This window comes from Lampetra planeri, chromosome 30 (genome assembly GCF_965212315.1).
Source record: "Lampetra planeri chromosome 30, kcLamPlan1.2.h2, whole genome shotgun sequence".
NCBI lineage: Eukaryota > Metazoa > Chordata > Hyperoartia > Petromyzontiformes > Petromyzontidae > Lampetra > Lampetra planeri.
Genome location: NC_136136.1, coordinates 9,828,439 through 9,850,380, shown reverse-complemented (window position 1 = coordinate 9,850,380; position 21,942 = coordinate 9,828,439). Strand labels below are relative to the sequence as shown.

General features: G+C 45.7%; 1 protein-coding gene across 1 annotated transcript; it reads left to right on the top strand.

The window, feature by feature from the left end:
- Positions 1 to 1,840: 1,840 nt before the first annotated feature.
- LOC144728953 (photoreceptor outer segment membrane glycoprotein 2-like) lies at positions 1,841 to 21,795 on the top strand. Its single transcript, XM_078608736.1, has 5 exons — positions 1,841 to 2,032; positions 8,930 to 9,121; positions 16,720 to 16,994; positions 18,041 to 18,287; positions 18,719 to 21,795. The coding sequence occupies exons 1-5, from the start codon at positions 1,907 to 1,909 to the stop codon at positions 19,004 to 19,006; spliced, it is 1,128 nt and encodes a 375-aa protein (XP_078464862.1). The 5' UTR covers positions 1,841 to 1,906; the 3' UTR covers positions 19,007 to 21,795.
- Positions 21,796 to 21,942: the final 147 nt, after the last annotated feature.

Genomic DNA, 21,942 nt, shown 5'->3' with positions numbered 1-21,942 from the left:
TTTCCTGATGGGATGGGGATGGTTTTTCGTTGTATTGTGTGTTCTTGGGTGATTTATTTACCTCTCTTGAACTTTGCACTGCTATCGTGTTTTCTATTGTTTGTTGTTGTAACGTTCTTACCCGCCCCACCTGGACCTCTGTGAAAAAGAGCTTTATAGCTCATCGTATTCCTCCAGTAGAAATAAATAACCTGATTCTGATTCATATATGCGGATCAATCATGGGCCTCCGCTGCGAACACCTCGCGTTACTTGGCAGAAGCCCTCCTTGAAGAAACGGTCACGAAGCTGGGCATTGGAGTAGCAATACGGGAGGCGCTCATGTACACGTGGCCTACTGAGTAATCCCTGGCCGCAATAAGCGTGCAGGATTAATCACACGCAGCTATAAAGAGGCTTAGAGTCTGGACTGCTGCTGCTGTCCCTGCTGTCACTTGAGGCCCCATTAGACAAATTGCCCTCTGTGTACATCCACACGGCTTGCTGCCGCCCTGCCTTACGGGTTACATTCGAATATTCTTTAAAAAAATGTTTCCTTAGATGTATGACAGGTCGAGTTGTGTTAAATGGGTTTTTATTTCTAACAGCTGATTGCTTTATTTTAAAATTTGTGACAATTTCTGTTTACGTGTATTTTCGATATTCGCAAACCTCGAGTGTTAGTCACGATTTACAAGTGCATGGAAATGAGTGAACATTTGAAATAGCTTATAAGACGAAAACCAATCTTCGCTCGAATTTTAATCGATTTATCACTATTTTAAATGTTACAAACGTGTACGTGATAGTCACTTCAAGGTAATGAAACGGGAAAACAATCCGAGTTGAGACAAATATGGATAGGGTTTATGTAGGCCTCTCTGAAAGAGGGTGTTCTTGTACAAGGGATCATGTATTTATCATCGAATCATCCATGTAGGTGAGTACACAACTCCGTGCACAGCTGAGTGCTGAAGTCATCTTTAATCATTAAACAACGCTGCTGCAAATATTATTAATAAGCATCGATTTACTGCAGTAATACGAGTACAGTCTTCATACCAAAGACTGATATCTGAAGAATATTTTACATTTCCTTATCGAAAAGGTAAACAAAAATAGCGAATAAATAAATGTGCTGTACTAGATACTGTCAATAAATAGAATGTTAATAGATTATGGCTGCCGTGTTATGTAAACTACGAAAACGTGAACTTGGCAACACAACCCGCAGGAGCCATTTGGGCGTCTGTCCCTCTTGTAACGGTACATTCAGCCAATTTGTGACTTGGCTCTCTGTCAGTCAGTCAGTGCTCGTTGGTTGCAGTGCGCCGTGTCACTGGCAGGCGGTTCTCAAGTGTGCCAAGTTGTTTGCGTGTTTTTCTAGGTGAACTAACCGTGCCAGGTTTATTTTTCCCCTCTCTCCTCGGTCAAGTGACCGTTGGGACTCGTTACGCCGCCGTGCCAGCGACAGCTCCTTCAGGTGTGAGCTGTGTCGAGGACTGGCCAAGACAACGCCTCTCCCTCCCCGACGTTTTTCTTGTTGCCCTTAGTCGTTCCAGCTTTTCGGTGACTTCGAGCATGCTCTGTAGAGAACGACAGCTGCCGCCGGTACCAAGTGCGACTCCATCACAGCTAAACTAAGCTCGCTAGCTGTAGGTGATAGTCAAGCGTTGGGGCTCCCCCCCATGTCACGGCAGAAATTGAGAGCCAGAAAAGCCAAAAGGAACCGGCCACTTGACCGCTGCAACATATTTTCTCTCCTAAGCCATTCGTAGATCCAGTTAGGACCAACACACTGGTCCACCATGGGCTGGAGGTGTTGACAGCCCGTTTACCCCAATCATCGGGTGGAGATTGAGGGGGGGGGATCTGTGGCCGGGCCGGACCCACCAATTCCACCCATCCCACCGGCCAAGATCTCGAGATGGCAGTGCTGGGTGTTCGCTTCACCAAGGAGAAGCGTGTGAAGCTGGCTCAGATCCTCTGGATCCTCAACTGGATCTCTGTGGTGTCAGGTCTGCTGCTCTTCAGCCTGGGCACCGTCCTGAAGGTTCGTGTCTCCGTCTGTCAGTACGTCTGTCTGTATGTCTGTCTGTCTGTATGTATGCATGTCTGTCTGTCTGTCTGTATGTCTGTCTGTCTGTCTGTATGTCTGTCTGTATGTCTGTCTGTATGTATGTATGTATGTCTGTCTGTATGTCTGGACGTTGAACTTCTTTCGCACCCGTACATAGCCAAGCGCGGAGGTGCGGGGAAAAGACAACAAACTAAACACAATAAACAGTTATAGAGATATGAGTTTTCAATTTAGCGCAGCGGTGTCGTGTATAGTCGTGAAGTGTATATTGTAGTGTATAGTGCAGTGCATAGTAGTGACATGCTAGCGTAGTGTATGGTAGTGCATAGTATGGTGTATAATAATGTATAGTGTAGTATGTATGTATGTTGAACTTCTTTCGTACCTTACGTAGCCGTGCTGCTAATCGGCGGCGCGGGGAAAGAACAAACTAAATACAAAAAGCAGTTCTTAAGAGAAGTGTGTTTAATTTAGTAAAGTGGTGTAGTGTATAGTGTAGTGTAAGTGCAGTGTATAGTAGTGTATAGGAGTGTAATGTTAAGCGTAATGTGCGTAGTGTATAGTAGTGTATAATGTAGTGGATAATGTAATGTGTATTTAGGTATTTTGAACTTATTTCTTCTTTCGTACGTAGCCAACCGTGCTGCTAATCGGAGGTGCGGAGGAAGAACAACAAACTAGACACGGCTGCCATTGCCTTATGCTGTGGCTGAGGCACCCGGCTGGAAATACAGTGGAACGTCGCATATCCGCCTTGGCCAGTTAACCGGCCAGACCCAGTCCATTGTTTGTGCACAGTGGTAACTTGTCATTGTGGATAGATGTTCGCATGTCCGACCTTGTCACATATTCGAGTCCGATATGCGACGTTGTACCGCACTGATAACCTGATTTCAAAGTCAAACTTTAGTCACCTGACATCAAATGAAACTCAACACATTGGGCATAACGTCTATTATTATTACTTGTATATATTTGTGTATACAGTATCATATTTGTGTTTCCTTTTAAGGCGGTGTTAATGAACGTGCTGAGTGTGTTTCTGTTACTTGTGTTTGTTTGTGTGACCCCACTCCACTATATCATAGTGGCAGCAATTATGTCCCAAGAGCTAAATGGCCAGCCAATGTCGGAAGTCCTGCTGGACACGAGAGGGCTTCGTGTCGTTTTGCTGTTCCTCAACAGTTGCAGGAGCGCAGATAGCAGCGGGTTTACCATACGGTCAATAGATTGGGGTTGCGGCCGTCCATAAATGACGTCACACACCTAGGCGGGGGGGGGGGGGTCAGACATTTGTGACGATGTGTGACGAGGGGGGGGGGGTTGAGAAATGTGACGTCACATCAAAATGCGCAACTTTAAATAAATATAGACAACACGTTCTACTTAATTAAATAGACTTTTTAATAAATGTTTTCAACATCAGAGTGCAGCGCCACATTAAATACACACTGCAATGACAATAGTTTAAAGCGATTTGAAGCATGTTTTATTTTTTGGGGGGGATAGAGCTTTATGACGTCATATTTGAGGGGGGGTCTGACTTTTTGTGACGCCGTGTGACTAGGGGGGGGAGGGGGGTCAAAAATCGTCCGAAATCGCGTGACGTCATTTATGGACGGTCCCTTACATGCTAACAACACTCTGCCATACGTGAGAGCAGAACAGGAACGTCATACTTGCCCAATCCTACTGATTTACGTGTTATGCTGCCAATATTTACACCCTTTTTTATCCGCATATTAACTTTCAGAGATAATCATGGCGCTTAAAATGTCATTTTGTTGTTTCCCCTCCACTCCCTTACTTCCAATTAGCACGGTTGGCTGCATACTGTGCGAAAGAAGTTCAACATACATACGGACAAAAACAATTGTTGTACGTACGTATGGAAAATCGGTACGCGGGCACAAAGGGTCTAAACATTGGCAGCCCCTACCGTTTAACTCTCGGAGGCCTAGCCAAGTAGACGATAGGCAGAGTGATAGACGTAGCACTCACGTTATATTCTAAAAGTAGATCTTTGGTTGACGAATGACGACCGAAAGTTAAAAAATGACTTTCAGCCGAAACCGAAAGTATGCCGAAAGAGGCCATTTGCCAACTTTCGGCGCCAAAACCGAAACCGAATTTCGGTCGGCCTCTATCCCTCAAGCCCCCCTCGGGCCCCCTTAACGTCACTACACGTGGAAGGACAGATATGTGAAGGCAGTGTCATTGTCGCATATTGTATCACGGTGACACGATTGGGTCACAATAAGTATTAAAATGTAACTAACTAACCTGTCTGTCAAGAAACTGTTGGTTGGGGAGTGAGACAGGGATACTTGCTAGCCCACATATAGTTTAACTTCGATTGGAGAAGCAGAGGTCAGGGAAGCGTGGATAGAACTTCAGAAATTAGTGAAGTATATTCTTAGGTTTTTTCGGTAAAGTCACGTAGGTAAAACATTAAAATGAATAAAAATAAAATAAAATAAAAATCACGACGTTTCGGAGGCAACACAGGTGGAACCGTCACAGCCACGACAGCTGTATCAAGTAAATGAGAGATTGCAGGAGCTACCACTCCGTTTATTATATAAACGTTTATTATATAAACGGAGTGGTAGCTTCTATAAACGTTTATTATATAAACGGAGTGGTAGCTCCTGCAATCTCTCATTTACTTGATACAGCTGTCGTGGCTGTGACGGTCACCTGAAGACGGAGGCTCGTGTTGCCTCCGAAACGTCGTGATTTTTATTTTATTTTACTTTTATTAATTTTAATGTTTTACCTACGTGACTTTACCGAAAAAACCTAAGAATATGAATCCTTGCAGTCACGAAAGCTTCAAATGTAAAATTAGTGAAGGTTTGCTGATGATAAAGCCCTGTGGGCCACTTCTGAAGTGGAGCTGCAGAAGCCGGTAGAAGGCCCGAACAAGCCTGCAAGGGACTTCAGAATGGGAACGAATACAGAAAACAAGAGTTATGTAAATCACAGGCAGAGGTGGAAGTAGGAGCAGTGCCGGATTATCCTAATAGCAAAAGTAGCATATGCTATGGGCCCCGCACTTTCAAGGGCCCCGCGCTAAATGCTTTCAAGCTATCAATTCCGGTTCGGTGATTCTGCACTTGCTCTATTACTATCAGGCAGAGGTGTGGACTCGAGTCATGTGACTTGGACTCGAGTCAGACTCGAGTCATGAATTTGATGACTTGCGACTCGACTTGGACTTGCATAACAATGACTTTGTCCCACCTATGAGATGTGGACTCGAGTCATGTGACTTGGACTCGAGTCAGACTCGAGTCATGAATTTGATGACTTGCGACTCGACTTGGACTTGCATAACAATGACTTTGTCCCACCTCTGCTATCAGGTGTAAAAAGTACTAAAAAATGTTACTCAAATGAAAGTACAAGTACTGAGAGAAAATTTTACTCAATTAAAAGTAAAAGTATCTGGCTAGAATCTTACTTGAGTAAAAGTAAAAAAGTACCACATTAAAATTGTACTTGAGTATTAAAGAAGTAAAAGTAACAGCAAGAATGAAAACTAGAGATTATTGTTTAAGCGTTTAATCTCAATGTTAGTTAATACATTAACTAATGAACCTTATTGCAAAGTGTTACCGTTTTGACAATACAACATGTTTGGTAATTATTAAAAATAAAAATTCCTCGCTTGATTTTCTTGTGTTGTGCATGAATTCAAACACAATGAGAGCACGGAACGATAATGATGATTCAAAGCAATACTGCTATAGGCGCCAAATTTCCCGTGGACCTAACGTTACCACAGCAAATAATTTACAGACAATTACAAATGCATTTTAGCATTTTATTACGTGAGCCTTATATTGTAAATCGCATGCATTAGTGAAAATAGGCCTACTACACATATAAAAGGCGCGCCGTCAAGGTCAAAACATGCACACAAAAAAACTATCAGTAAAACAAAATACTTAACGTACTTACCTCAATATGCTTCCTTAAGTTTGATAGCGAACTTTTGAAGGCCGATATTTCCTTATTAAGCGGGAGACAAAGGACACATTTCATCTTGAATGAATCCTTATTAATACCACTAAAAGAAAAGAATTCGCTAAGATACGGCCACGGGTGCTCTTGATCCTGTGGCTGATTTTGGACTGTGCTCGCAGCTGAATCACGTTCTTCCTCCATTTTCTTCCACTGATTGACTGTTATAATTTCTCTAATTTCCAGGTCAAGGTGCTGTGCATTGTGGTAATAGATGTGACATGACGTCACTTCCAAAGGACCAATGAACATGTCTGACCAATTTCACGTAATGTGAAAACGATTTTCATAGGCAGAATAAATAACATTTAAATTAAACTGGGCATCAGCGCAATTCAATTGGTTTGGTAATAGCAACGGAAAATAGAATGAAGTGATCTCCAAAAAATAAGTACTTTTTGACTGTAAATAAAATTGTAAGGAGTAAAAAGTACTTTTTTTTCTAAAAAAATGTAATTAAGTAAAAGTAAAAGTATTGATTTTTATTCGTACTCAAGTAAAGTAAAAATCCCCAAAAATAATACTTAAGTACAGTAATCAAGTAAAATTACTCAAGTACTTTACACCTCTGATTACTATAGTATTATACCGCCTTCAACTTTTATGCACGACTGGGTGTTTAAGGTTAGCAATTTGTCGTATTATCTGGCTGTATAGCAAATAAAAAAAATACAATTACTTTACTATGCAAGTTAAAAATGTGTGTTTTAATATTTGTGTTTTTTTTATTTAGGTCCCCTTTATAACATATGCTACAGGCCCCGCACTAGCTTAATCCGGCACTGAGTTGGGAAACACGTTCCTTTGGAGTGGGCAGGTAGGAACTTGGTTGGACAGCGCATTCGTGCACGACAGACAGACAAATAATCCCTGGTGGGCAGTGTGGAACCTGTTGTTCCTACCTGTATGTATAAAAGATAACTTGACTTTAGGTAGCCAGGCAGACGGCCCCCTTAACTATTGCCCCCCCCTCCCTTAGGCCCCTCCCCCCTTAGGCCCCTCCCCTGACCCCCTTTCCCTTAGGCCCCTCCCCTGACCACCCCCCCCCCATATCCTCAGGCCCCTCCCCTGACCCCCCTTCCCTTAGGCCCCTCCCCTGACCCCCCTTCTGTTAGGCCCCTCCCCTGACCACCCCCCCCCATATCCTCAGGCCCCTCCCCTGACCCCCCTTCCCTTAGGCCCCTCCCCTGACCCCCCCTCCCTCAGGCCCCTCCGCTGACCCCCCCCCTCAGGCCCCTCCCCTAAACCCCCCCCCCTCAGGCCCCTCTCCTGACTCCCCCCTTCCTTAGGCGCTCCCCTGACCCTCCTCCCTTAGGCACCTCCCCTCTCCGTACCCGGCAGTAGGTCTCCACCAATCAAAGAGCTTCGTATTCTATTATTTAATTTAATTTATTATTTTATCTTTAGACGTGACTTAACCGAAAGAACCAAATAATAATAATCAAAGAGCTGTTTGTAAGGTCTCCACCAATCAAAGAGCTGTGTGTATTATATATTTATTTATGCACGACAGACAGACAGACAATCAGACAGACAGCTAAATAATCCCTGGTGGGCAGTGTGGAACATTGTTCCTCCCTGTATAATATCACAGTGGATGGACAGCGGCGAGAGCCAGTGAGACAAATTTAAGCTTCTGAGTCGTTTTCTGACAGAAGATGGCAGATGCTTAAAGGGGATTTAAGGCCAGGATTGCCATGGGAAACGCAGCATTTGGCGAGAGAAATTCTGCTAACAAGACGAATGAGGAGAGAGTTGAAGGAAAGAGCCTCATGGAGGCCCTAGTAAAATTAGAAATTTTCCTTGCTTGTCTGTTTCACACTTAACTTCTAATTTAGCAATCTTTGGAAGAACGCAATCAACCAGGCTATGCGTTAACTGCTGTGTTAACCGACTCTCTGTGTTGCATTGCATTACACTTCCTAATTTTACTAAATTTTCTTTCTCAAACTTCCGATTTTCTTGCTCTAATTATTTCCGTGCTGGTTTGTTTATAGTCCATTGTCTCTCCTCCGGCCACTCTGGTCCGGAATTCCACACAACTCTCTCATTGTTCTCTACCCCAATCCCCCCCTCTCTCTCTGCCCCAACCCCTCCCCCTCTCTCTATTTAAGGCCTCGACACAGAGGCGTTGTCTTTCTGTTTGTCTTGATGTGTGTCTCGCTCTGTGTGTCTTTGTGGGTGTCTCTCTCTGCATGTGTGTTGGTCTATGTTGTCTCCGTGTCTATGTATTGTCTTTCTCTCAAATTTAGCATTCTTTGGAAGAATGTAATTAACCAGGTGGGGTGTTGACTGTTGTGTTAGCCGACTCTCTGTGTTATATTGCATTATATTTCTAAGTTTACTAGGTTTGTTTTCTCATTCATTCTTACCTGATGATGATTGCTTGTGTTGCAATCGAAACGTCGTATTCTATTATTATTTGATTTTATTTTCTACGTGACTTTACCGAAATAACCAAAGAGTAACTTAAAGGAAGGTGGCCCTACAGTAACATGAAGAAGAAATACCAACATCTGACATGATAGAGGGCGTTAAGCCAAGATCCTGCCATTGGGCACATGATTAAAGTCAGAATAGAGCCGTGTGTGTGAGATTATGGCATCTATGGTGTATTGTGGCACAGCTGGCACAGTCGGGGGCACAGCTGGTGCATCTGCCAGTCACCTCAATCAGTCAACCCCATGGCACTTGCTGGGTCTATCCCGTGACCTCCTATCGGCGATCCTCCGACAACTTCACGTGGCCTCAAAGTGCACCGGGCCTGGCAAGGCGCCGTGGTGTTGTCACCGCCACTTAGTGGCGAATGGCGGTTGTTGGCATTGGTGTATTTTGCCTCAGGTGGAATTGCGCCGGCGTGCGGATTTAATGGTGGAGGGCGGCGCGGGACTTCACAGCCTCCCCAACCTCCTGCTGGGCGTGGGCCTCCTGGCCTGCGTCATCAATCTGCTCGGAGGCAAGATCTGCCACGACTTTGCGACGGCCGACTCGGCCAAGGTGTCCCGCTGGCGCCTCGTGCTGCTGCCCTACACGGTACGGCCACCAAAGTCGTCCTGCTGTGGCCGCGCGACGTTTTGTCCCATCGTGTGACAGTGGAGTTCATCAGCATGATAATTGTTGTCGGAGGGCGTCTCGCTTCACACGCGACAAAGCAACTTACATCACAGCTCATCGAAAATAGTTCAAAGGGCACCTGCCTTCCCCCTCTATCTATTACTGTCCCCTGTGCTGAGGCACAAGTTGACAGCAACATCTGGTCGGTGTTAGTCGGCCGGTAGGGAAGGGTGGGGTGGCATTGATTGCTACTGCGAGTAATCCCGATTGAGTCATTTGCGAGCAGTTTTCGAATTTGGCAAATTTTGGCCGTGACGCCGGCACGCGGTGGCCTACCCGTCACGGGATCTCCAACGTCCACCTTGAAGCAGGTGGTGCCTAGTAGTTAATCGTTTATACACAACCACAGTAATAACCAGGGTGGCCTGCCGGATTTTAACCGCTAACCTCCGCACAACGAGCGGCGAACCGTGCGTACAGTTGACAGACCTCTCAAGTAGACGGAGAAAAAAACGAGTGTTAATGTATCGTAGGTCGTGTGAGATTTACTTATGGCAACATGAGACCAGTGGGGGTGGGGGGGAATTGGGAAAGAGGAGGGGTTATCACTGTGATATTGAAAATGACAGACGATCAACGCGTGAGAAGCGACGCTGCTGCCTTGTGTGAGGTGAAGTCTGACGCTGAGTGCGGTGTGTGAGCTGAACATGAACTGATCTCATTGCTGCCATTCTGTCACTTGCCTTGTCCATCAGCCATCATCACCTCCTTGCGGTGTGTCCTACCCCAGGGCACTTTTCTTCACAGTAAATGCGATGCCTCTGATTTGTATTTGTTTATTGATCCATGTGCTTCCCGTCTTGTAGTTTTACAAGAATGCCTCTTTCCACACCACTCCGTGCACATTTTCAGCATTGCTTCCAGTTTATCTTCTTGGTTCTTTCGGTGAAGTCACGTAGAAGGGAAGTAATAAAATAATACAAATAAAACATAATAACATAACGTTTCGGTGTTGTATATGTTGGTTATGAATATTTTGATATGTTGTATGCGTGCGTGGGTGAAATTATTATGTTGTATATGTGGGTTATGAATATTCAGTGAAAATAATAATAATCAAATGAAATTTGGCCAAATGTGTAATTATCCGGAAATATGTTAATTTTATGTAATTATGCACATTTAATTATGCCAATTCGAGAGGTAATCGTAGTAATTATGCGAGTGGGAGTAATTATGATAATGCCAGTCGTTATGATAACCAGACCCCGCCTCGGTGACGAGGGTGGGTTATCGATCGGAATAAGGCAATTAATCGTATGCAGTTATGCAGGTGTGGTGTAAGTATGAAAGATTAACTTAGATTAACTCGGCATCGTTGTCTAGGTTCGTCTCATTCTCGCTTATTTTTAGGTCCCCGGTTCACCCCGTTATCGCTTTAACATTTACTGAGTATGTATGTGTGTTTATTAAGGTCACCAAGTTCAGATCTCAACGCAGAAGCAGATCTTATGCATAGACTTCAGGAAAGAATCACACAACCACTTCTGTATTAATCAATTTATTACTAATTCAACCTCAACTATGATATAGTATGCGAACTCTCAATCCCGGAACGTCAACACGGCATCAATACAGTATCATCAATGATTGTCTGATTTCACTTGACAGCGGCACATGGATCCCGCGTAACGCGATGGTTGTTAGTGAGAGAGAGAGTCGTTAAAACATGCAAATACTATGCTAAGAAAACCTTAACGTTAATGAATGAAAGATACTTGAAAGATTATACGGCGATAAAACACAATCAAAACAGTTATTATTCTTAAAGGCACCAATCTCAACAGATACATCGCAGGTTATCTGACAACAGAGTGGCTCGGCGGAAGGAGGTGCCAAGAATCAATTCGTATTGATGGATCTGTTGGGAATTTATGCGATTAAGAGTACAGTCCACTAAATATTAAAGATAATACTCTTATAAATGACGGATGGCCATCACTCGGTCTCGAGTTTTTCTTCACAGCCACGGATGGCTTATGGGTTCGAGTGGGTTTGAGTGGTAAGAGTTGTCTTCAATAGTCAGTGTTCGGAGTCGGTTCTTTATGTCAAACAAACGCCTGGTGGTCGTGTGGTGAGGGGGCGGTGCGCGTCATACGTATCAATCGCTCCCCTGTCGCGGTGAACTTGGTTCGGATGTCCGTTGATACGCTGTCGTAATTCGGAACCCGGTCGGTAGGTGGCGCCCACAGCTGGCTCACAGCGTCGTCGCCAAACCGCGATTCTCGCGGCAGCAGGGAAACCGACTCGGCAGAGGTTGACCTGTCGCGGCCGAGTTGAGCTGTCAAGCGGGTCTTGCCCGCCTGCAGAGGAGACGGGGAGCCGCTCGAGTCGAGCCCCGAGAGCCGGCTGAACTCGGCTGAGTCCCAGAAGCTGAAGAGTCGAGCCGACCCGTTAGTCGCAGCTCGCCCTTGAGTCGACCCGCTCGGTCGAGCTCCTGATGAGTTGACACTTCTGGTCGGACTCGGCTGATGAGTCGAGCCGACCCTTCCGGTCGAGCTCGCTCATGAGTCGACCCTGTTGGTCGCACTCGTGATGAGTTGACTCCTGGTCGAACTCGGCTGATGAGTCGAGCCGACCCTTCCGGTCGAGCTCGCTCATGAGTCGACCCGTTGGTCGCCCTCGTGATGAGTTGACTCTCCTGGTCCAACTGGTTTCCAATGCTCAGAGTCCTTTCTTTTATGCCGAAAAATCCCTTTGGGTCCTGCCCACAAGGCGGGGTTTCCTTTTGATTTACTGTGTCAGGATCTGTCCGTGTGTAGGTGTGTTCATGTGTGTGTCCGTACGTTCGTGTGTCCTTGTGTGCATCACCCACGATATATCCCGTGGTCATATTCCCTCCATAAAATCCACGAGCAAACAATCAGGTGTTACAAATTGCCTCGAGGTCGTCTCTCTGTCTGGGTGCGATTTATCCCTTGTTTGGCCTTCTTCATGAACCAAAACACAGACGTTACAAATCGTCTCATAGGCGTCTTTGTCCGTGTTGCACCACCTGGAGGGAGGGGCACACTCCCTCCGACCCTCACAGCACACAAAGACATGGTTAAAAAGTTTTAAATTAACATTTGTCCCTTACCATTTCCCAGTTATGATTCTGTATGTAGCCTAAGGTGTGTCGTTTCCCATCGTGGTGCTTGACCCAAGTGGAGGTGCCTCCCCGAGCATATACACACTCCCATCCCGCGCTGCGGGGATACAAAGACGGCCGGGATCTCCCTTTCTCTCCGACCCTGGATTTAACATCGCTCTTTTATTAGGTATTTTATTTCGACCTGGTGGTGATTTATCCCGTTATGCTTCGGGTCGAGCCTACCCTGTTGTTAAATTCCGACTTTAACAGTGACTTTAATAGCAATACAGAATAATTGAGCTTTTTGACTTAACTAGGCAAACACGAACTTCTGGTAACCCCCGCAGCCTCGCTGTTCAGCTGAGCCAGCAGCCTTGAGAGTAACAACACCCTATTCGTCTCACTGTGGTCATCCAACCTTCTGCTCTGGGAGTGTGATTAATTTCAGGACAAGGCCCCCTCACGTTCAGACGCAGTGGTTGTTAATCAGCCCCCTCTCCTGTATACACAACCTTGAGCTGAGTTTATCTTGGCTTTTTCAGCTGCAGAGAACAAGGCGTGTTTCTCCTCTCTGTGTGCACGTGTTCCAATTAGCTCGAAATCCCTAACACACAATCAGTGATGACCCCCCCGGCCTTCTGTGGCCGTGATCCAGACAAAGGCGCCTCTGCTTCCTTTCATTGCATTCGAGTCGACACTGTTCCATTATTCGCCCATGTGCTGAGGTCATAGATGGTTGGGCTTTTTGCCTTAGCTATGTCTGGCTGACTTTCCCACTGTCTCTGCCGCCTGCACGGGTGACAGGTGTCGTTTATCAGGCCTTATCTTTCCTTGAAGCAAGGTTGCAATTCTGATCCTAGCCCTCCTCCCGTTCATTACTACAACACCTGGTGTTTTGCAGTTTGCTGCGCTTTAGTGTTTTCATTCATTATATATCAATGATGGAAGAAGGCTAGAATACAACATCGGCCACAACGCAAGCAGCCGTCCTCAGGTGAAGAACATGTCTGTCGATAAGACAGAGTCTAAATGACACGTCTTAGGCTTGGAGTGTCTATTTAAGCTGTGAGGGAGGAGAAAGAGAGCCTTGACAAAAGAATTTGCATTTGAAGAGGAATTTAGCATATTTATTCCTCTTCAAATGCAATTGTTTTTGTCAAGGCTCTCTTCCTCCTCCCTCACAGCTTAAATAGACACTCCAAGCCTAAGACGTGTCATTTAGACTCTGTCTTATCGACAGACCTGGTCTTCGCCTGAGGACGGCTGCTTGCGTTGTGGCCGAAACGTCGTGAGAATTATTTTATTATTTTTATTATTTTATTACTTCCCTTCTACGTGACTTTACCGAAAGAACCAAGAAGATGAATCCCTGCAGTCACGAAAGCTTTAAATCGAAATGCTTCCAGTTTCTTTGTCAGTGTGCACGTGTCACTCGGAGGCAGTGTACACTGGTTGCAGAAGAACATGATTCGACATCACAGCGAGAGTGTAGGTCATCTATCCATGCTCAACCCTGTGGCCAATTTGTGAATATTAGGAACAGGTTGAATTGTCCGTTCGTTTCTCAGGCCGCTCGTCCTGGTGAGGGTCGCGGCGGCAGCATGTTGAGGAGGGCGGCCCAGACCTCCCTTTCCCTGGCGACAGACTCCAATACTACATTACTATACACAACAACACTATACACTCCACTGCTATACGCTACTATACACTGCTATACACAGACTCTAGCTATTCCTGGGAAATTCCCAGGCGTTCCCATGCCAGCAGAGCGACATAGGTTGAATTCAAATTTTGCTGATTGAATTTGCATACATGTCAACACAATGGCATGTGTTTACAAAAACATGTTTTATGGACAATGGCATGCACGGCGAGGCTGTAACTGAAGACAAATTAAGACAACGCTAACAAGGAGTGTGTGTTCTCTTATCAGCAAACATACCGACCGCATGCCATTTACAGATACAAGAGAACAACTGAATTGGTGTTTTGAGTTTTTTTTATGGCACGTTTCATATATTTACACTTGTATACAAATATTTAAAAAATGTTGTATCATATGGCCAAAAAGAGAACAATTCACTGTTTGAAAATAGCAATCGTAATGTAATTTATTCATCTGGGAAAGTTTCACCGAGTCTCGCGACTGGTGTTCTAGGAGAATCTTGCATTGGAATGTTTTGCTCAATTCCTTAACAAGTATTATTTCACGTTGGAAACAAAGGGATAAAAGTGAAAGGTTCACATGCAATAATCAGTCATCACTAACGGAGAATATAAGCACAGTGTAATATACGTATTTGCTTGTGTTGAATTAATGCCCCTGAAATGACGCACTCCCAGAAGGCCGTGGGGCTGATGGGTTCCGTGACAATTACTCTAAGTGTTTTTTATGTGAAGAGACCGATCTGTGAAGAAAATATAGTCTGCTAAGGATCCACACAGATATGTTTACAAACCCGCTAAATCGTACTACAATCTTGTTACCAGCTTGCAGCCCACTCGATTTGGTAGTTTCACACATCCTGTGTGATCTACCAACCCTTGCCTTTAAAAAGCATTGGATTAAAAAAAAGTACAGGAGACTGGGTGTAATAATTTTTCATTATAGGTATTGGAATCTGCGAATGCTCACCATGCATGCAACGAACCGTGGGCACGTAACAATCATTTACCGTATTTTCAATTATTAATTATGTCTGTATCATGTATGTTGAACTTCTTTCGCACGATACGTAGCCCACCACGCTAATCGGAGGTACAGGCGAATGACAACAAACTAAACACAAAAATCAGTTCTAAAGAAATTCGTTTTCAAACTAGATGATTTTAAAGTGCGTAACTCCAGTGGCTTCCTAATATCGGAAGGAAGAGCGTTTCAGCGCGCGATGCAGTGACCGTCTTTGTTGCATGTGTTATAGGTTCCTTAAACCCTGCAAAACAAGAGGAAAAACAGAGGCAATTCACAACCCTGAATCATACCAATTCATGACAATTCACCCAGCAGTGTAACTGCTTCCACCACGTGATCCCATTACCAGGTAGCACTGCGATGTGGAGATGTTATCTCCCTCGCTGGGTACGAAAGAGGTGGTGGAGTTCTAAAACTGTAAAAAAATTCGTATTTTACCAGGTAAGGCCCACTGAGCTGTACATCTCTTTTTCAGAAGCGACCTGGCCACAAATGATATCTCAACGAAGTGGCTTATCACGTGCCTATTTATAACAGCCAAATACTCTAAATGCATGATTCAAAATTTAGAGGGACAAACCGGAGGACCCAGAGAAAAATCCACGTGAACACGGGGAGAATATGCAAACTCCAAATATACAGGCGTCAGGGTCGGGCCTCCTGTATACCAGGCTAAGTAGTTAACATCTCGCCACAGTGGTCGTATGGATTTATCTCCGGGTCCTCCAGTTTTGCCCCACTCTGCATTTATAAACGTGCGTTTAGATTATTTGGCTACCATAAATTCCCACATACGATAAGCTACCATCAGGTGTGGCCAGGTCGCCTCTGAAAGAGAGCTCATATCTCAATGGGCTTTCGCTGGTACGTGTTTCCCTCGCTTTATGCGATTTCACATTTATACGATGCGGTTTGAATTCACTCAGATGCAGCTATGCGGCCGGACTTGGGACAACATTGTGTGTGCGTACTGTGTGTGTGCTCCTTGGCAGGCAGCTGTCTCCTCGTGCCGTTTTGCTTTGTGTGCCCCCCATTTTGTGGAACGCATCTGCTACTACCGCATAAAGCGAGGGAAACCTGTAAAATAAAAGTTGTTTAGGTAGCGTGCCGTGGGGTAAAGCGTGAATACTCCCACCTCTTCCAATACGTCCAGTCAGCGTTAAAAAGAGAAGACCAGTTAGCAGCTCGTTAGGATACCTCACACAATGGATAATAGGTTAAAATATTGATGTTAATTATTCAAACATTTATTTCTCAGAACCATATTGTGGTTAGACAAGGGGGGTTACTCGGATGAAACAAAATTCAACAAGGCGTTTCAGTCGCTAAAGTTTGAGAACCACTGCATACATACAAGATACGTGGTTCCAGGATTGGCCTCATGAGTCACCCACATCCTCACAAATTCTGACCACCGTCGCTGTCCACGGACGATCATCATACTCGACCTCGAGGGATCCCAGACAATAACGTACGTACGTTGAGCGAGCAGCATATCTGTCAACCCCTTACCTGTGCCCGACCTTATTACAGACCAATTCAGATCGTATTGCTCACCCCGTGCCCTTATAAGTCTCAACGTTCACCCTACAAAGTCCCATCACAAGGGAGAAACACAAACAAATAGACAAAAAAATATGTTTGCCCATATTGAAACGGCTGTACAAGAATACGGAGCTAACCGTGTGGGTTGACAGCTATACCTGCGCGCGGGGGGGGGGGGGGTCCGCTCTCGTTGTGCCACGGCCGCAGGTGTGCGCGCTCGTCTTCACCGCGTGCCTGCTCGCCGGGGGGCTCATGTGCTACGGGGCCCGCGGGGCCCTGGACGGCGCCCTGCGGGCCGGCCTGCGCAACGCCATGCACTACTACCGCGACACGGACGTGCCGGGCCGCTGCTTCATCAAGCGCAGCATCGACCTCCTGCAGATGGAGTTCCACTGCTGCGGGAACAGCGGCTTCCGCGACTGGTTCGAGCTGCAGTGGATCAGCGTGCGCTACCTGGACATGGCCTCCAAGGACGTGCGCGAGTGAGCGGCGCCTCTCGCCTCGGTTTTGTTTAATCGCTTAGAAATACCGCAACGTGCTTTTTAAAAATCCTTTATATTAAGTTCACTTGCTTGCTTGCTTGCGCGCTTACGACCGTGCAAATCTTTCGGTCGTTTTCTAACCCACTTCCCGTGATCCAATCGAGCTGACATTTTGCACACAGACTCTTTGTGCGTGCCAATTTATTTTCGTGAAAACGTTTTTCCAAAATGTAACACTTTTTAGGAATTTTTTTTTTATATTTAATTACCAATTGCTTAATGGTGGCAGGCAATCATCTGACCCATAGGTGGCAGCCATCTCAAGCCAGAGGACGAGAGGACTCTAGCCGCCACGCATATAAAGGATTTATAGTGAAAAACTTTGTTTTTACGGGTTAATTTTTTTCATGTGGAGCCTTATTCCAAGGCGCTTTGCGATAGTTATAAAATGACACGTAAAGGCGACAGTGGTACGCAATAAGGAGTGCGGTTGTTGTTAAAAGTGGGTGGTGTAGTTATGGCGACAGGAGAACAGGTGATAGACGTTAAGGAGGGGTTGGGGTAGGGATAGTGATAGTAATAGGAGTAGTGATAGTTATAGGGGTTGGGGTAGTGGTAGCGGTAAGGATATTGATAGTGGTAGGGGTATTGATAGCGGTAGGGGTAATGATAGCAGTGGGAGTAGTGCTAGGGGTCGTGATAGCGGTAAAATCAGTACCACTTTGTGGTACTGATCTTATATCGGCCCTGTATAGATGATGGGCCGAGTCAACCCTCAGCCAGATCTTGAACTTGCAACTTTCCGATCGCGAGCCGCTCCTCGGTCTAACGCTGAGTCACCATGGCCAGACGTGGTATTTTATAGAAAGATAAAATGGAATTTTATATAAACGTAACATTTTTGGACGATACAACAGACCCTCGTCCCTTTACCTTTTCCAACTCAAATTCCACCCCCTTCTGCCGGTCACCACCAACCGCTCCGCTTACTTTCACCTCCCTTGCCTGTCGTCCCTTTCTTTGCCCCTCGGCCCACGGTGCCCAAGCCGTCTCAAGAGCAACGTGGACGGCAAGTTCCTTGTGGACGGGGTCCCCTTCAGCTGCTGCAACCCCAACTCCCCGCGCGCCTGCATCCAGCAGGGCATCACCAACAGCTCCGCGCACTACAACTACGACTACCTGAGCGAGGAGCTCAACCTGTGGATGCGAGGCTGCCGCGAGGCGTTGCTCGAGCACTACACGGGCATCCTGGCGTACGTCGGGCTCACCGTGCTGCTCGTATGGCTCTTCGAGGTACGCAGCGGCGGCTTTGTGGGTAAAAGCCGAGTCAAGCGCGTCTCGCGATGTGTTGGAGACACTGGCTCCTTTTCCACTGCCGCATTTTAGATGAGCCAGAGCAGGGTCCCTCGCAATACTGGTGGGGTTGTTTTTAAAAAATATATCCACTGGCTGTTTGGCGTTCCGAGCTGGAGCCAAATCGTTATATCCTGGTAAAGCCTCGCACCTCCAATTGGCATGGTTGGCTACGTACGGTGTGAACGAAGTTCAACATACATACAAAACATTTGAATCTGGCTTGGGAACGAACACCAGCGCGCCCCCCCTCCCATTCCCGTGCCCCATGCTGGCCTTCATAAGTGCTCATCAAGAGCGCTCGCTCCAAAAGTCTGTACGGCCACACGACCGACCGCTCTCCCTCCATGCGCGTGTGACCCTACGCGCAGCTCTCGGTGCTCGTGGGCGTGCGCTACATGCAGACAGCCATGGAGAACGCGCTGCTGGCTGGAGATCCGGACTGCGAGTGCGAGGGCTGGCTCCTCGAGAGCGGTCTCGCTGAGACCGCACGCTCCAACTTCAACGTCATCAAGAGCCTGGGCAAGTCCAACCAGATCGACTCCGTCATGGGGAAGGAGGACCCCAACTTGGACGTTCCCGTGCCCCCTGTGCCCGCGCACTATGGGCCCAGGGATGGTGTGGCCGCCACTGGAAGACACATTCCCCTCGACAGCTGAATCACTTGTCCATGTCCCCCGGATTCTCCCGCCTGTATAGATGGTGCAACCCATTCTGATCTCTCCCGCTCTGCTCCTCCCAACCTCTTGGCTGACATTATCTTTGCAAATTACTCGAGGATAGAAGCATCACAGCCAGTTATGAGTTTACCTGGTTAGTAACATCCTTCCAATTATTGCTTAGTTTGTACCAATCTTTTCGGATAAAATTGTGTCTGTGTCTATATATCTGGATGGCTTCATGAACAAATCTTTGATAGCCAGTGGGTTTGCATAGTACCTTCATCTTGGAGAAATCAATCTCATGTGTGCCCACAGCGTTAAAACAATGATCAACCACGGCAGAGGTATTAGTGTTTCAGATCCGCCTTGTGTTCACGAACTCGGTCTGAGACATGTCGCTTGGTTTCTCCAATGTAACTACTGCTGTGATGCCGATGTTAACAGTTAGTTCCGACTCTCTGAGTTACATTACCTTGTTAAATGTCTTTACATTAACAGGCTAAATGTCTCACTAACATAGCCGCTGTTTCCCTTTTCCTCGATGTAGCGGTTGCTCTCGTTGTTTAATAGGCTGAATGTCTCATTAACACAGCCGCTGCTGCGGGAGCCATCTCACATTGACATGCTAATCTCTAATCTCGAGCAATACAATGGTTTCTTCAGCACCGTAGTCGTGGGGTTACATTAACAGATTGACATGCTAATCTCTAGCAATACAATGGCCGAAGTATATTACTGTAAATTCCATCTCTAGCCCCGTCCACTTACCCTTGGGTTGTACCCATCTAAAACCTATATAACCTCTTGGTGCAGTAGTTCTCTCGCTATATTTCTCCTGCCTCAGCAGTTTGCCTGCTGTATTTGTTTCACCTGAAGACGATTGCTTGTGTTGCGATCGAAACTTAGTGATTTATTTTTCTATCTACGTGACTTTACCGAAAGACCCAAAGAGTATGAATTTCTGCAGTCACGAAAGCTTTAAGTCAAGATTTATATATGATTTATTATAACGCGATTTTTCCATAACGCGGTGTTCTTCAGGAACGCAACTACCACCGCGATATAGGAGAATAAGACTGTACTCTAGATTCAGCCACGGATGCTCATGCCTTGGGGGCTTTGGTGAATGCGTAGGATAGCACTAATTCAGCATGCCATTCTATTCTATTCTGGATTGATAAAGCGCCTTCCACCAAGGCGCTTGACAATGCTTACCGACTCCGGGACAAAATGAGCAAAGCGCAGCTTGGCATTCGAGGCAGCGACGACTACTGGAAGCTCCATTGTCCACTATCGTCGACACAATCAGAAATATTTTGAATGAGTCGTGCGAAAAATGTTCAACGTGTTTGCAAGGCTTCATTTGACTTAAATAAGACGAAGCTATAACAAATACGAAAATAGCGTTTGCTCACATTAATGAATGTATGAGGTTAAGTAAAATAGTTTGATTTTAAAAATTAAGGTATTCTCTTGTTTGTAGGGAACACCTGTATGTTTTGAAAAGGTTAGATTATTTGAAAAATGTCATTCAACTTAAACTGCAGAAAATAACTAATTCCTGTTTTTCCTTAACCTCCATGTAAATAGTGTTTATGTTTACATGTGTAAGGACAGTACGGGGCGATGTAGGGACAGTACGGCTCCTCGTGGCCATGGTTACTAATTAACGTAACGGGAACAGACAGGGTCACGTGAGGGTAATGTGGGACCTAAGTGGTGGCTAATAATGATTGATGCGACAAGCTTTGACAGGGTCTCGTGAGGGAAAACACGTGACCTAACAGTCGTAAATTATAATAAGGGCAGAGACAGACAGGGCCAGGTGCGGTGAGAGAGGGTTCGGGAATAGGGGCGTGGCCGGGTCGTGAGGAGGATAAGAGCCGGCATGAACTGGGGCTCTGGGCTGCTGTTGTGGGGGAACTGCCGTCGCCATCGTCACCTTGGAGCGGGTCGTCTTCGTCATCCTGAAGTGGGCACCTTGTAGTCCTGGAAGGCTAGAGTTATGGTGTCTCAGAATAGAGTTACCTAAGTTACCCAAGTGTATATAGTCACTCGCGGTTACTCGTTAAGTTATCAGTGAGTCGGTGGACTTTATTCATGATAAATATACATATAACTGAACAAGAAGGTGTCTCTGAAAGCTACATATTACACATGTATATGCAAGTATGTCAATAAGTACTGACCATGTATGGCCAAGGTGCAACATCATTGGAAGAGCAGCAGAGCTCCCAGTTATGAGCTTAAATCCTAGCCAGGGTCAATCCATCCCCATTATCACCGTCATCACCCTCATCACCATCATCATCGCCGCCATCGACATCCCAATCGTCATTTTCACCACAACTTCTTGGGTTTTCCTTAAACCAAGACTCCACCAGACGCGTCTGTAAACAGTTTGCGAGAGTAGTTGTCTTATGTGAAGATTGGTCTCAACCATGGGTATGTGAAATTTCCATGAATGACATGATCGCCTTTGCCGATAAGCATTTCCCAATACTCAATCGAGCAAACAAAGGGCCATTTAAATAGTTTTTAGCATACACACCACGTGTACGTCCATATCAGGAATGTGGTTTTAAATCAAAGTTTCAGTTTTTTAAAATTTTTGTCTTTGCTTGTTTATGTTGGGAGACAATTTATTTCTTCTTATTGTAATTGTTACCAGTAGTGTTCATAATGCGGACTGCATACAGCAGAGCAGTGCTTAAGGCATGCTTGTTTAAATGCTTGTATCACACGTTTAACAATGCATCTACATTATTACATTATTAAAAATATAAATCTATAAACACTCTTGTTTATGCGTTCATTGTTGTTATTTTTCAATATCGCATATACATGTATATTCCAAGTTCGTAGCCATGGAGTCAACATTGGTGGAGACCAAATCTTCCAGGGGGTCTGGGGGTCCCCCCCCCAGAAAAAAT

Excerpts from the sequence above, each read along its gene's own strand:
- LOC144728953 (XM_078608736.1), top strand. The coding sequence starts at position 1,907 with ATGGCAGTGCTGGGTGTTCGCTTCACCAAGGAGAAGCGTGTGAAGCTG. Across the intron at positions 9,122-16,719 it reads TCGTGCTGCTGCCCTACACG|GTGTGCGCGCTCGTCTTCAC; the intron begins GTACGGCCACCA and ends CCACGGCCGCAG. Across the intron at positions 18,288-18,718 it reads TGCTCGTATGGCTCTTCGAG|CTCTCGGTGCTCGTGGGCGT; the intron begins GTACGCAGCGGC and ends CCCTACGCGCAG.